We start from the raw sequence: 14,371 nt of genomic DNA on the forward strand, positions 1-14,371 counted from the left end.
TTTCGCTTGGGGTTTTCGTGCGGTAGACAAGTTTGGCAAACTAATAGCCACACCCTTCCTTTTCGAGAACGGCTTTTCTGTAATCTGACGTCCAGTTTATTGTTATCATTCCAACAGCCCCCGCTTTCCTTTTTGTATTAAAAGTACCACATCGCTTCTTGAGTTGTGCTTTAATTAGATTTTCGGTCGTTGATGGCAGTGCTTCCAGCGAGTTTTTGGGCAAATCGCCCATGAAGTATTTATTGTACGTCTATGTTGCTTTTACTCGGTTAGAAATGCTTCCGACGGGTAGCTCTCAACTGTATGTTGATTTTGACTCCGTTCAAAGCACTAGATCGCGCAGTGCTCCTTTCATTGTTGCTGACTTTTAATAAACATTCCCTTTTCTGATGAAGCAGGACGCCCCATTTCAAGCTTTGTGGCCCCCGGTGACCCGGAGCACCCTCCGCTGTCTTCTGTGCACCCAAGGATCTCCCAGATGTAGAGGGAGTTGACCTTTGCAGCTGCTGTCTACACAGTATGTTGATGTGTTCCCAGCTCTCGTGTTTTTATTGTCAGATTGATTTCGAAGGCACTTGTCGATACACACGGGGCTAGAATTACACTTCTGACAGATTAAAGGAAAATCTGAACCCCAAGACAAAGGCAGTAAAACACTTCCTTTAAAGGCCTTTCGCCCTGAGCTTAACAACACGCCGCCCGTCATAGACGAGCCCATTCTGCGAGGGCGTGACGACGAAACGCCGTGTCGCCTTGGGCGAGCATTTGACATCGCTGTGATGTCAGACGCGCATCTAACTGACAAAGCATTGGCGGAGTAATCAGTAGAGCCGCCAGAGGGAAAAGCATCCACACTACTTCCTCGTGGTGTATGTTAGGAAGGGTAGTTCGTGAAACAAAGCCAAATTTTAGCATATAAAATTATTTGTGATTTGTTACTGGAGAGAGGAGGGCCTGAAACTCAAAATAAATGTTAAAATTAAAAAAAAAAACATACCTTGATGGTCGTTACCATTACTGTACTTGAAACTGCACCTACGTAATCGGATGGTTGATTATTAGAGCAGCGAGCATAACATGGACAGGTTCAGTTTGCACTTTACTCCCATAATATTCTTGTGGACTCTCGGGTCACCTCTCTCTCGTGCAGGATTTGAATGTCACGGCAATGCCTGCGGCCTCTGATTTCCATTTTCGGTTTGTACATGCCCTCAAGTAGAGTGATCACAATGGCCCATTGTGGCGCTGCGCGTGTAGCTGTCGGTGCGGGCCTCTGCTGGCGCAGGCGCACGTCACTCTTCGAATTGCAAATGCTGCCCGAGTGTGACAGAGTGCTTTTTGTATTATTGTCTCCCAAACTCCCACGACGATTAATATGTTCAAAGAGGCTCAGAAATGAGTGTGAAGTGTCTCTCTCTCTCTCTCTCTCTCTCTCTCTCTCTCTCTCTCTCTCTCTCTCTCTCTCTCTCTCTTGCGCTATCGAGGCATTGGATGGGGAGATAAAAAAATACAATTGTAATATGACTAGGTTAAGACCAAGCATGAGGCGAAATATGAAAAAGAATTTTAATCTTACACAGCAAACAACAATCTTTCTCTCCAGAGACCGGTGTAATATTGTTCATAGTTAGCTCATAGTTGCAATAACGTGAGCCAGGTGGTTAGCTCATAGTTGCACAAGATACTTAGGCTTTGTCCTTGTCAAATGACAACTTGACTGTTGTAATTCTTAGACTTGAACTCTTGTGAAATGATTACCCGACAGAAGTTGTCTTGCCCTGTGTAGTTCTGACTTTATTCCTGCAAATCACGACTCTTTTTCTTTGATATTTTCAGTTTGGACACAACACGAGTCGCCCTTGTGGAATCCCCCTCCCCCCACCCCCACCAAATAAAAAATAAAATAAAATCCACAAGCACTGCCACTGCCCCCCCCCCCCCCCCCCCATACACACACACACACACACACACACACACACACACCGAAGCACTTTGGGCGAAGCAGCAGATGGAAGCGATGCTTTGGAGTTTGACCTGTAAATTGTCACTTTTTGGGGACCTCCCCTTGAAATGATTTTCTTTGGAAAAAGCAACTTGGCTTGGCGTGGACCCAAAGTGTGGGGCTTCCTGTCACCGAACGTCACACGCGCACCCTCTGACTGACTCTCTGTCCTTTCGCAGACCCTCGTGGTGTCCACTGAAGTTGCCCATCATGCGCGAGTACAAGCTGGTGGTGCTGGGTTCAGGAGGCGTGGGGAAATCCGCACTGGTGAGGGATTGACGCCGCCGCGTCAGTCTTCTTCTTCTTATCGCCGCATCAGCTGGACAACAACGGCAATCTGTTTTGAAACAAATCTGTATGAAAGAGCAAGAGTCCAAAGAATCATATTTTGGACTGAAATCTCTCCCATGTCATTCATGCCAGTCCAACCCAAAAGCATTCGTCCTAGCGTAGTGCGACGAAAGTTGCCTTTTCAAACGTATTCAAATGTCCAAGTCTATTCAGATATTTCTGTTTTTGTCATATATCTCGTAGTGAATTGGACTTGAGGGCATTTCCCTCAAGTGCTGTAACCGTGGAACCTCAGTTTTTGTGATCCGTCCCCAAATTTTTGGTTTAAACCAAATCATACGAAAACGAATGTGATATTTCCCATAGGAAATAATGGAGAAGTCGTGTGTCTATCCCAGACACCCAAACAAATACTGTATATCTTTTATTGAGACTAACCCTAAAACAATGTGAAATCGATATACAGTAAATGGCATCCCAGGGGGAGAAATGAATATGAAACGCCACTTGCACCCGCTGTGCTCTATGAATGACAGTGAGGTGGAGAGCTTTTTGTTTGGAAGGAAAATCTCGACGGCGTTCCTCCTTCTGAGCTTTGTTTGGCCCCATAAACAGTCACACTCAATACATACAGTAAGCAGCAAACTCTCCAAATACCTCCGATGAACGTGCCGCTGTTTTGCACTGACGCTCGCTCAACAAGAGAACACTTCATAAAGTCACAAATCCACAGAGTGTTTTGTGCGGGGTTTGATTCTGAGAAATGTGCGGCAGAGTCACATGGGTTTAGTCCGAAAAACAAACTGCGTCGCTGTCGTGTGGTGTTCCACAAGACTCCGTTCTGGGGCCTCTGCTGTTCTCACTGGATCTGCCCGCATTGGGCTCCCATCTGAAGGACATGCGGTATTTCCTTCCACTGCTAGGCGGATGACTGTGAGATCGATGTACCGCTGAGCCAAAAAAGGGCACTTCCTCGCGGGGCGGGGGGGGGGGGGGGTGGTCACTTTGACCCTGTCTGGAGGAAACCAAGACCCCGGGCATGTCTTCGTTGGCTCCCTTGACATTTTCGAGTTCTCTTGAAGATCCTGTGATTTGTTTTCCAATCTTGAAATGGCCTCGCCCGGTGCCTCGGGTCTGCGGACCGGACACTATTTGAGGTACCGAAAAACTAAGCGGAGGCTCCGAGGGACTGGAGCCTTTCCCGTTGCCCCTCCCTGTCTTTGGAATGAGCCCCCTCGCTGGCCATTTTCACCTCAACTCACCTTCGAACTGGTCATTTTTAGTCTTTGGCTTTGGACTCCGCATGAGGCTTGCTTTTGAGTTGGATTGTGCTTTCTACTGTCTTAGTTATTCATTGATTGTTTTATGGTTTATTGTTGTGCGAATTCTTTGTGCTCCGTGTACAGCACTTTGTTGACAGCCGTGATTGTTTTCGAGCGCTCGTGAAATCCACTGGAGTTGAGATCGTGACAGTTATTGTGTTGATATTGTTGGAATTATACGATCGTGACTTTCCTTTGTTTGTTCACTCTAGACAGTCCAGTTTGTGCAAGGAATTTTTGTGGAAAAGTACGACCCGACAATAGAAGACTCCTACAGAAAGGTAATCTCTGGATACATTGTCTTCAATCGGTTTCCAGTATTTATTTACTCCAAGTTACTTTACAAGCCAATGCCCATTTCAGCTTTGTTGGCAGGCTGTTTGGAATCTCTTGCAGCCCCTGGGCTGAAAGTTTATTTTCAAATAGAAAACCTTTAATGGTGTTCTCACCCTGTCCCAGTGTTCTATTTTATTTTTTATTTTTTTTAGTCTTTCGACACACGGCGCCAAAAAACATGTCTGCTTATCGCAGTTCACTTTTTGCGGTGTCGCTGTATTGCCGATTCTCCTCAGCATATTGTAGACGTATTTCATGGTGATCTGTCTCCCGCGCCCACTGTTCATGCAGACTCGATGTGAAAATTCCGATTGACTTTGTTTTGATTGACAGGTCCGTAGAATGACCTTGTCAGCAAATTTCTTGCTATCTATTCAAAGTCTCGAAGTTATGGTACAGAATTCTACGGGATAAACAACGAGACCGACGTTACTTGCGTGCAACGGCTGTCCGTGGCTACAGAGTACACAAAAGTCAAAACAATCGGCAAATGGCCCACGAGTTTGCCCGATGTTTGAAGGGATTTCATCGGCCGCCTGATTTATCGCTCGTAAAATGGAGGCTTAAAAAAATACGGGAGCGTATGTTTTTAAAAAGGCAACGCGAGCGGAACCGAGTTGGCAAGTTCACCATCAAACATTGTCATCGTCGGTCTCGTCGCCGTGCGGCTCCTCAGAAATGAGGCCGGCTTTTGCGAAAGCTGTAACGCGCCTTCGCCCGAGCGTCCGCAATCCAATCGCAAATCGTGGCGTAAGTGTGAGCGGCACCTCGTTCATGTTGGCGTTGCGGTCTTTGTCGGCAAGCTTTTATTTGTATTGCAAAATGCAAAGTATCCTTGTGCCTCATCGCTTGCCCTCGCCCAAAGCGGGTTTGTCGGAATGTGGGCACGGGTGGAGAGAACATTCGCTAATGGAAGCCAAACCAGGGCGGCAGAATAAAGGATTCAAATAAATAACATCACGCTTTGGACTGCGGGAGGAGCGGAAGATGGCCGCTTGCCATTGTTTAAACAGACCACCTTAAGCGTGTCTCTTCCGAGGTGCCATTTTCGGCACGTTGTTTTGCACAATGCACATATGACATCCACCTTCTGGGGGCGTGCCTTTTGTGTCCTCTTCCCACTTCAACTTCCGCACTTTTTGTCCTTCCCCAGAGAAGTAGTGCTTTTTCAGATTCCACCCGACAGTGGCAATGTGTCCCTACCCTGAGAAAAGAATCTGGGACTCTTTGTTTTTTTTTTTTTTTTTTTAGCCCTCTGATGTACGGCTTTTAAAATGTGCGGGCTGATAAAAAGAGATTTCTGAAACCCCCTTGAAGACGGGCTGCACCCAACGGTGACCGAAGGCTTGTTTTCTCCCCTGCAGCAAGTGGAAGTTGACGGGCAGCAATGCATGCTGGAGATCTTGGACACGGCCGGAACAGTACGTGGAGCCGGACCCGGCCGGGCGGGCGCTTCCCAAAGTCAAATCAAGCAAGTGTGTCCGCCTGCCTTTGTTGTCCTCCCCAGGAGCAGTTCACAGCCATGAGGGACCTTTACATGAAGAACGGGCAGGGTTTCGCTCTGGTCTACTCCATCACCGCGCAGTCGACGTTTAATGACCTGCAGGACCTCCGGGAGCAAATCCTGCGAGTGAAAGACACCGAGGACGTGAGTGGCAGGCATCAAGTCATACTTTATGCGTCGTCCTTGCTACCCCCCCGGGCCCCCTTCCACTCCCCAATAAATAGCAGGCGAACCTAGCTCCCCCGCAACATACAAAGCTTGTCTCTAAGTCAAGACGTGTCACATGGACATACTTCATCGGAACGTACTGCGGCGGCAACTTGATTTCCGGGTTGACTTGGTTCCATCCCCCGTGGATGGAACTCGGGCTGTCACAAATGAATCGATTCTCCTGTCCATTATGCCATGGATCACTTGGAGTAATCGCCACTTCCACGCCACCGCCCCCTCCACTTGTCCGAAATTTGGGAAGGCGGGGGGAAAAAAAATCTAAATAAGATCCAGGGAAGGAGCGGTTTGGGGCGTACTTATGGGCTGGGCGATATGGCAATCAATTAAAATCAATCCAGATTTGCCTTTCTAACGGATACCCGCGGTCCCCGCCCCGTGCCCGTATCCGAGCGAATGTTCATGACATTGTTCAAAACAAGTTTTGCTTTTTCATTCTCGCCCTTTGGGGGGGCTGCTCTCTTTCTGCCGAGAGCAAACGAGCTTAAAATGGCACCAATAGGCGGGGCCAGAAGTCTGTCGCCACACTTCCCCTGTGAAGCCGCGCAGGAGTACCTCAGGGTCAAAGTTTCCAACCTAATGACTACTTTTGCAACTTCCCAATAGCTATTGCCTCTTTTGAAATGTACAGATTGATTGACGAGGTGATGGCTTTCCGTCGGGTTCCTTTCTCTGACAGAAAATGACTGCGCTCATCTTGTGCGCTTATAGTGAGACTTAAATGCCCGAGTTTCTTTATTTTTTGAAATTGTTGCTCGAAGGGTCAGGAAAAAAAATGGAGATTATTCATTCACAGTGGACTAAAGCAGCGCGCTTTGAACGATGGAAGCTGCTCAATCAATCAAACTTGATTTATCGCCAAGCCCTAATTTCACGTGTACGGCACTGCGTCTGGTGGGCTTCTGTGTGGTTGTCGACAAGCATGCATTGCATTTCCCTTCTCCCTGTTCCCTCCTCGCACCCCCTCCCCTCCCCTTTTTTTCTTTTCTTTTTTTTTAATGGAGTCATAACCCCAACTATTTGGCATTGGTCAAGCAGGTCCCCATGATCCTGGTGGGGAATAAGTGCGACCTGGAGGGCGAGCGCGTGGTGGGCAAGGAGCAGGGTCAGAACTTGGCCCGTCAGTGGAGCAACTGTGCCTTTTTAGAGACGTCGGCCAAATCAAAGATCAACGTGAATGAAGTAAGTTTGCCCGCAGCGGGCGGGCGGGCGGGCGTCGTGATGACGGACGGCCGGGCGACTCTGGTCCCATTTCCCTGCTCCCTTGACCTTCCTACGCTTTTAGATTTTCTACGACCTGGTGCGACAAATCAACAGAAAAACACCCATGGAAAAGAAGCCCAAAAAGAAGGGCGGCTGCACTCTGCTCTAAACGGCCCCTGGCATGCACGCCTTCACAAAGTCGGGGCTCCAGACCAGGTGAGCGGCTGTTGGGATGTCGTTTAGTGCTTTGAACTTCAGCCCTCTCGCGCAGCGGTCACCGCAGCGGACAGCTATTCAAAAGCCCTTTTCTTCCCCTGCCTGTCTTGATGTCAGAGTTGCACGTCATTCCCTGTGAACGAGCTTTCTCGTTCCGTAGACCGGCACGCACTGCTGAGCCATTTGAAGTGCCAAAACGGTCCAGGCCGTTACTTCTCCCCCGGGAAACTCTTACCGGATCAGGAAAATATGTGGACATCAATCAACGATTGATGACAGCGCAAAAAGAATTTGGGCTTTGCGGCAGTTGAGATATTCACGAGTCCACTAAATTGCACAATGTGCATCGCTGGCCCGACAGCGGTACCTTGACTTGGACTTGCAGTTTTGAATAATAATTGGAATGCTATTCATCAGTTGCAGTTGTCAAAAATCGCGACATTTTTGTTGCATTATACCCATTCAAAAAAGCTTTTGTAAAAGAATGTGTAAAGTGTCTCTCCTTGTCCACATGAGAGGGCAAGTCAAGGCACCGACGTATTTTAACGACCGCTTCAATCTTTTTTGAATGTTTTTCACTTGCGCTGGCTTATTTCGGCTGTAAAACAATCAATGTGAGGAGAATGCAAGGAATGAGTCGAGAAAATCCTTTCCAGTGCCGCCTTTGTTTTGCATTCACAACGGCCGGTCGGTGTGTAGCAGTGTTATTATCGTATGACGCGCTGGCGTTCCCCGCTGGAGCTGATGCGCTACTTTGACACAAAGTAGGGCTGCACGATGATGGAAAAAATAGCAATCACCGTTCTTGAGTAGTTCGCATTGAGAATTAGCGCTTGAGAAGAAGCATATTTTGTATTTGAAGATGCAGCGCGTGTCAGTCTTTTTGGTATGCGTTTAGTTTTACGGTATTCTCCAACCAGGGTTTCATTCAACAGCTTAAAGGATGCCGAGGGGCGGCAGAATCACATACGCTACCGGCCACTTGGTGTCATCAGGGTACTGTTCCAATGGCGGGAGCTTGTCAACGCACCGCGCTGTTCTGCATACCAGTCGTGTTTCTTCCATTCGTAATGTTGTCAAAATCCAAATCCCAATTTAAATGGCGAGTAATTGTCCCGCCCTAACCTAAAGACTCATTCGCATTGGGATTCACATCGAACCGCAGTGTCCGAACTGGAGCCCGGGGCTCGTAAAAAAGTGGGAAGTCGTGCGTGGAGCATAAATGACTCTCAAATGGTTCACTGAATCCTTACTTTTGTCTTTCATGTTAAGAACTGTCGACGTTCCGTCTTCTCTGAAAGCTGAAAGACTGCAGGAGTCACCACCACCTGTTTGGAAATCCTGTTTGTTTGCTTGTTTGTTTGTTTGTTTTAATGGACTAAGTTGATTCATGGATGTTTTTTGGTGAATACGAAAAGAGCCATGCTTCCGATATAAAGTGTTCTTTTGAAGTCCATCTAATTAAGTGTTGGCCTTTTTGCATTTATGAACTAACAGTGGCAATGACAATGCATCATTGTTCTTGACTTACTCTCCCACTTTGATAATAATATATTTCGCGAGTGACTTGGTTTTATAATGAGCTGCAAGCCTTACACGTCATATACTCAACTTCTGTTTTGCATAATAAAGCTGAGCTGATGTTAAATTTTTATAGACTGATGGGAGGGGGGGTCCATTTTTTTTTTTTTTTTGCCCTGAAGATGAAAACGCATTGTACTAAATCACTTCAAAGATTGTCCTGTTTGTCTTTTGCAAATATTAAAATTACGTACATTTTAATTTGTTTCTGTGTGTCCTGATGTTGATCAATGACTTTAGTTACCATGGAACCAATATATTTCACATGACGTGTCCATACATCTATGAGATGAAAAAGAAAATGTCATGTCAGAAGAAATTCTTTTTCACTTGTGGTAAGGAAACTGTTTAAACATTGGTTGATCCCTCCCCCACTGTTCATTATTTCAAAAACTTACGATTCATTTCAATATTAAGCAGAGCAATCTACTATTTTTTTGATGTTATTGCAGGCGAAGTAATCGCTAATTATATGGCACCTGCCTTGCCTCCAAGACAAGAAGAGGATGCCACGTTTCGCCGCCATCTTTCTACTACGGAGACTCAAAGTAAACAAAGTTCAAGAACGTAATTCCTCAACCAGAATGAATACAGCACGTGGAACAAATTCCCATCACTGACTCCGTCGCTTGAGGGAATCCTCCAAATCATTGGGATAATGTTTTGCTTGCACCTCTGCTGAAGGAATTGCTGTTTATACTGCCCCCAGGTGGCACACACCAAAATCAGCAGTGCCATGTGCATTGAATTGAAAGTGTGATTTAAAAAAATATATACTTTTAATTCTATTTAAATGTCATGACTATATAATGCAGTGTAGAATCGTTTCAAAAACACAAGTATCTAAGGAAACCACTGTACACAGGTGCTTGTCATGGATTCAGACGATACTTCCTACAATTTGGGTTCGGTACTTAATATCTCTATCAATCTATGGCAGCGGGGTGACACTGACCCATGACCACTTACCTGTACGGAACATAAAAAACAAAATCAAACATTCGTGGTTTGTGGAGCAATTTGATGCAGGTACATTTGAGCATTTCTAAAATGGCGCGTCCCATCTGCCAGCTTGGAATTGAAATCCTCGCCCCCTCTCATCCGAGCAGCCCTGACCATGAAATGTCTCCCATCATTTGCAGCATGACACCATTCAGCTGATCGATGAGCGACGGTTGCTCCTCACCTTACCGGCCGTCCCTCCTCTTCCTCTATCCACCCCCCACCCCAGCGAGACCCCCTGCTGCCCTGGCCCCCCCCCTCCCCCCCCCCCCCCCCCCCCCCACACACACACACACACACACACAGACCTCGACCCACCAAAGCTGCGCGACCCCTTCTCGCCCCTCCTCTCCATCATTTCCCTGTCCTCCCCTCATACAAACATGGCTGCGAAATCTGACGGTGCGGCCGTCTCTCCGCGAAGCCAAATAGCGGCCGACTATCCCTCCAGGCCGGGCCGGCGGCCTCCGCAGAGCCTCCGGGACGAGCCGCGCTACTCGGCGGCGGACTGCTGCTGGACGCTGGGCGCCCTTTTGGTCTTCTTCTCGGACGGGGCCTCAGACCTGTGGCTGGCCGCCGACTACTATCTCCGGAGGGAGTATTGGTGCTTTGCGCTCACGCTGGTCTTTGTGATCATTCCCTCCGTGGTGGTGCAGGTGTTGAGCTTCCGATGGTTCGCCTACGATTTCTCCGAGACTCCGGAGAGCGGCGCGGCGGCGGCGGCCGCGGTGGCGGCGGCGTCGTCTGCGGTGGATGGGAACGACTTGAACGCCAAGGATGGCGGCGGCGAGCGGGGCGCTGGCCGCTCCGCCGGGGCAGGGCTGCTGCCCGGGCCGGCCACCGGGGGACGTGCCCGAGCCCGAGGATGCTGCAGAGTGTTCGTGTGGCTCTTCCAGGCGGTCGTTCACATCCTCCAGCTGGCTCAAGTGTGGAGGTAAGAACGGCTCAGATGATGGGGGAAACCTCGCACCCCGGCCAGTCCTTTGTGCGAGTGTATTTCGGATTTGGGCGTCAATGGAAAGCCGTTTGAACGTTTGCCCCCAATGTCCGGCTTGAAGCCCGAGTGCGGGTGCTCTGTTTGTTGTCACTCGTAAGACAATTGCGCGCTCTCTTGTGGAATCCTTCTGACATTTCTGCACGCTCGTAGGACAACTCTGGCATACCACTCGGGCACTGCTGGGCACGTTACTCGTGAGGCAGAATTGGTCAGCAGTTAGCTACATACTTGGATTAGTCCTAGAGTACTAGAAACCGCTAGCTAGGTAGCAACTAGTGGCATGTTATGCCATTCATGGTCTTACTGGGCAGATTTGACAATCATCCCCCTCCCAAAAAAAAAGAAAAAATGTTGGCCAAAGAAATCAACAAAATTTGCCAATTTTCTTCCTGTTGTAAAGTTAAACAAAATGCCAAAGGACAAAGAATTGTAAAGCAGCCACATGTTATGCGTGTATTTAGTAACTTTGTTGCTCTTCAAATGGAGAGAAAGGCTAACCCCCCCAAAAAAAAAAACCCTCGAATAGACTTCGTGTATGGCTTGTTTATAACAGCCCTCCAACATGGCCGCCGGTAGTGCATTGTGGGTAATTGCTAAAAGGACGGAGCCCTCTATAGTGGAGGCGGTGAAGCGGTTTTCCTTTACGTGAGCGACTGCTAGCTAGCTAGCAGGCTCAAGAATTAGACACCAGTCTTGATGTGCACCCAGAAATGAGGCCTGCACGGGTTCAACCGTCAGCTCCGGTACGAGAGCTCAATGGCCATCGTGCGTACCGACGCATTTGGCTGTGTCGCCCGGTTTGCAGTGGCCGCACAATGTTATCAACTGATAATGAAGTGTTGCTTCCACTCATTTGTAGCCACGCGACAGTGGAACTGAGGTCAGTCGAACTTGGTTCCAGGCCTGGAACGCATGAATTGCATTTCTATCCATTTGAATGAGAAATGTTCCCTCACTTGGTCAACGTGAATCGAGTCATGGAACGAATTAAAAGTTTGTGAATCGAGGTTCCACAGCGAGGCTGGAAATAACTTTTTTTTTTTTTTTTTGCGGAGCAGTTTAGCAAATCAATGACTTTAATTTGAGCAGATACAGTATATTCTAATTTTGAGAAGCAATTATTTTTCTTTGCCGGTTAATCCTGAAGCAAAGGGTTTCATGATCCATCCATTCTCAACCGCTTGTCCAGGGTTGGAATGGGAGGGGGCAGCATATGTCCGAGGGTCTGTCAGGGTGTGTTGGTGGGGGGAAATGAACTGTACCGCAAAAGATGTCCAATGACTTCTTCATTTTCCTGCACCATTCACTCTTTCATAGCGACGCCCTTTCCACGTGTTCCTCGGCGGAACTCGCCGCCTCTCCCGGTCTGCGGAGAGACTAGAAGTAAAGGCTTCCTCCCACACGAGGCTGCTAGTAGGTCTGTGGGTCAGCGGCTCAGTCAGAGAGCGGAGGCGGCACTCAGACTCTCGGCGCCCTGATCGCTTTTGACAGGCCCGAGTTGCCGGCGGGGCTGGAGGAGGCATTTGCGCTGCTGGCAGGCTGTGAGGCAGCCCTGCCAGCTGGATGCTCTTTCATCCCCCCCCCCCACCATGATGTGTTGCACGATGAAATAAGACGCTCATCAATTGCTTGGAATGAACATGAGCGGTTCCTGTGATTCTCGCTATCTTGCATCTTTGTGTGCATCGGCAACCCAATATTGATTCCTTACTTCCTCCTGGAGCTGTGTGTGTGCGTGTGTGTGTGTGTGTCCAGCAACACATTAAACAGCCGAATTACCGGTAATGCCATTAAAGCGGTGCTGCGGGTTCCGTTTGTTGCAGTCCAGCACGTGTGCCCGTTAAGAGGATGACCTTCCTGTTTCCCCCTCGGCTGTGAACTCGAGAATCATCCTTCATTGATAGCCAAACCCAGTAGGACCGGACGATGCGGCTCCAAAATCGATCACGGCGCACGTATTTTCTGAGGCTGAGCCCCGAACAACTGTGATGTCATTTTCAGTCGACAGCAAGTGGCAAAACGGCCGCCCCCTGAGATGGCCGAAAACGGCTTCCTGCTTTAACCCCTCGTCCACACATGCAATAGGAATCAAAATGACGAGTGGGACAGGTACTCTCATTCTTTGGATATTTCTACTTGGAACTGCATTGAACTGTTTTCTTCCGATTTTGTCCGGAGAAGCACTTGGGTGTGACTGGCAGGTAGCTTGCTCGTGTTGTGGAAAAGCCTCACGATGACCCGCTGGGAAATAATTGACTGCAGGGGTGGCTAAACATAAGGTCCGAGGGGGCCATTTTTGTCCAACCATCCATTTTTCAGCTGCCCGCGAGATGCCCCCCCCCCAAAAAAAAACTGCCATTTGACATGGGCCGGAAGGTTAGTACAAAAAGACAAAGGTGGGCAGAGTTGAACAGAAATCGCACGGCTCAAAAGCTCTTGTGGTATCGGTTACTTGGTATCGGTATCGTGAGCATGGAGCTCAAGAGTTGAGAACTCCTCCGGGTATCGTTTTGAAAAAAACAAACAAACAAACAAACAAACCAAAAAAATTGGTGGTATCGAACATCCCTTAGTAATGACAGTACGTGCCACGAAGCTCGCCAAAGGAAGTGGGCTGATCTTGACACTTGCCAAACGCGCCAAAGTTGAGGTGTTAAGGGGGCTCCAGAAGGAGCAGGCGCGTAAGCGTCGGCACTTGCCAGCTTGTGGTGCCGCTTGTGTGTCTTTTACACATTTCGTCCCACGAGGTGTCATTTGTGTCGCGGGAAGCAGGACAACAGAAGGATACGGCGGCTCCCCCGGTGGTTCGGCGAGCTTGCTGACATCAGGAGTCGCTTACCCTTCGGTGTGAAGGGGATGCTTTCTTTGCTCGGCTCACGCGAATAGATGTCACATGTGACCCCCACGTCCAAAGAGAAAACCCATTTGCGCCTAATGGCGGGTGTGTGTGTGTGTGTGTGTGTGTGTGTGTCTCCCACATGACGCGACAGTGGCAGAAGGTCACCATCAAAGCAAGGGTGGGGGCGGGGCTTCATGTCCGCAAGGGATTTTCGCTGAGCCGTGTGCTTGCCTAACATTCAATCTCCAAACGCGAATGAGTGCTTTTATTTTGCTTCCTTGCTGTTTTTGCAGCCGGCTGACTGAAGCTCACAAAGCCCCCCCCCCCAAGAGATTTGTGTGCGCTGATATTAAAAGCTCACAGCTGCCAAATTCACTCTCTCGACAAGTGCCGGAGGAGCCCGACGCAGCGTTTTGTCCAAGCGACTCGCGGCGCACGCACACTTGGCAAATGCCCGGAAGCTCCCTTCGGGCGCTCGAAACAAGTGACGTGACGCGACCGCTTTGTTCCCCCCCCCAGGTATGTCCGAGCCCTGTATTTGGGCGCGCAGAGCCGCTGGCGCCGGGAGCCGGAGCGGCGGCACTTCCGCTGGCGCGCGATGTTTGAGAGCGCCGACATCTGCGTCCTGCGTTTGCTGGAGTCCTTCCTGAAGAGCGCCCCCCAGCTGGTGCTGCAGCTCTCCATCATGATCGTCACCGGCGAGGTGCTGCCTCTTCAGGGTGAGGCCCACCGCTCGACTCCCAACGCATTCGCAAGTGTGCGCGCCGCTCCGAAGAAGGAACGAGGGGAGAAACGCCAAAACGTGTACAGGCTTGCAGCGGTGGGTCTTCTGTGGGGGGTGGGGGTGTAG

The 14,371-nt window shown here is 49.1% G+C and overlaps 2 protein-coding genes across 3 annotated transcripts in view; both read left to right on the forward strand.

The window, feature by feature from the left end:
- The first annotated feature begins 398 nt into the window (after positions 1-398).
- Positions 399-9,490, forward strand: rap1aa (RAP1A, member of RAS oncogene family a). Of its 2 annotated transcripts, none has more exons than XM_019888461.1 (8): positions 399-517; positions 2,182-2,269; positions 3,828-3,896; positions 5,316-5,372; positions 5,459-5,599; positions 6,722-6,865; positions 6,969-7,102; positions 9,136-9,490. In XM_019888461.1, the coding sequence occupies exons 2-7, from the start codon at positions 2,213-2,215 to the stop codon at positions 7,053-7,055; spliced, it is 555 nt and encodes a 184-aa protein (XP_019744020.1). In that variant the 5' UTR covers positions 399-517; positions 2,182-2,212; the 3' UTR covers positions 7,056-7,102; positions 9,136-9,490. The 2 variants fall into 2 exon arrangements, with proteins under 2 accessions (XP_019744020.1, XP_019744019.1); XM_019888460.1 differs by lacking the exon at positions 9,136-9,490 and adding an exon at positions 8,375-8,884.
- Positions 9,491-9,974: 484 nt separating this feature from the next.
- The window catches only part of LOC109526883 (XK-related protein 7-like), a 7,013-nt gene continuing 2,616 nt past the window's right edge, over positions 9,975-14,371 (forward strand). The window contains 2 exon segments of the mRNA XM_019888458.1: positions 9,975-10,619; positions 14,041-14,240. Coding sequence (XP_019744017.1) covers positions 10,069-10,619; positions 14,041-14,240 — 751 coding nt within the window. The 5' untranslated portion in view covers positions 9,975-10,068.

This window comes from Hippocampus comes, unplaced genomic scaffold (genome assembly GCF_001891065.2).
Source record: "Hippocampus comes isolate QL1 unplaced genomic scaffold, H_comes_QL1_v1.1 scaffold152, whole genome shotgun sequence".
NCBI classification, from domain to species: domain Eukaryota; kingdom Metazoa; phylum Chordata; class Actinopteri; order Syngnathiformes; family Syngnathidae; genus Hippocampus; species Hippocampus comes.

What these genes read in the sequence shown, in the direction of transcription:
- rap1aa (XM_019888461.1), top strand. Translation starts at nt 2,213, where the DNA reads ATGCGCGAGTACAAGCTGGTGGTGCTGGGTTCAGGAGGCGTGGGGAAA. An exon ending in TAGAAGACTCCTACAGAAAG is followed by an intron (nt 3,897 to 5,315) that starts GTAATCTCTGGA and finishes TCTCCCCTGCAG; the next exon opens with CAAGTGGAAGTTGACGGGCA. An exon ending in TCTTGGACACGGCCGGAACA is followed by an intron (nt 5,373 to 5,458) that starts GTACGTGGAGCC and finishes TGTCCTCCCCAG; the next exon opens with GAGCAGTTCACAGCCATGAG.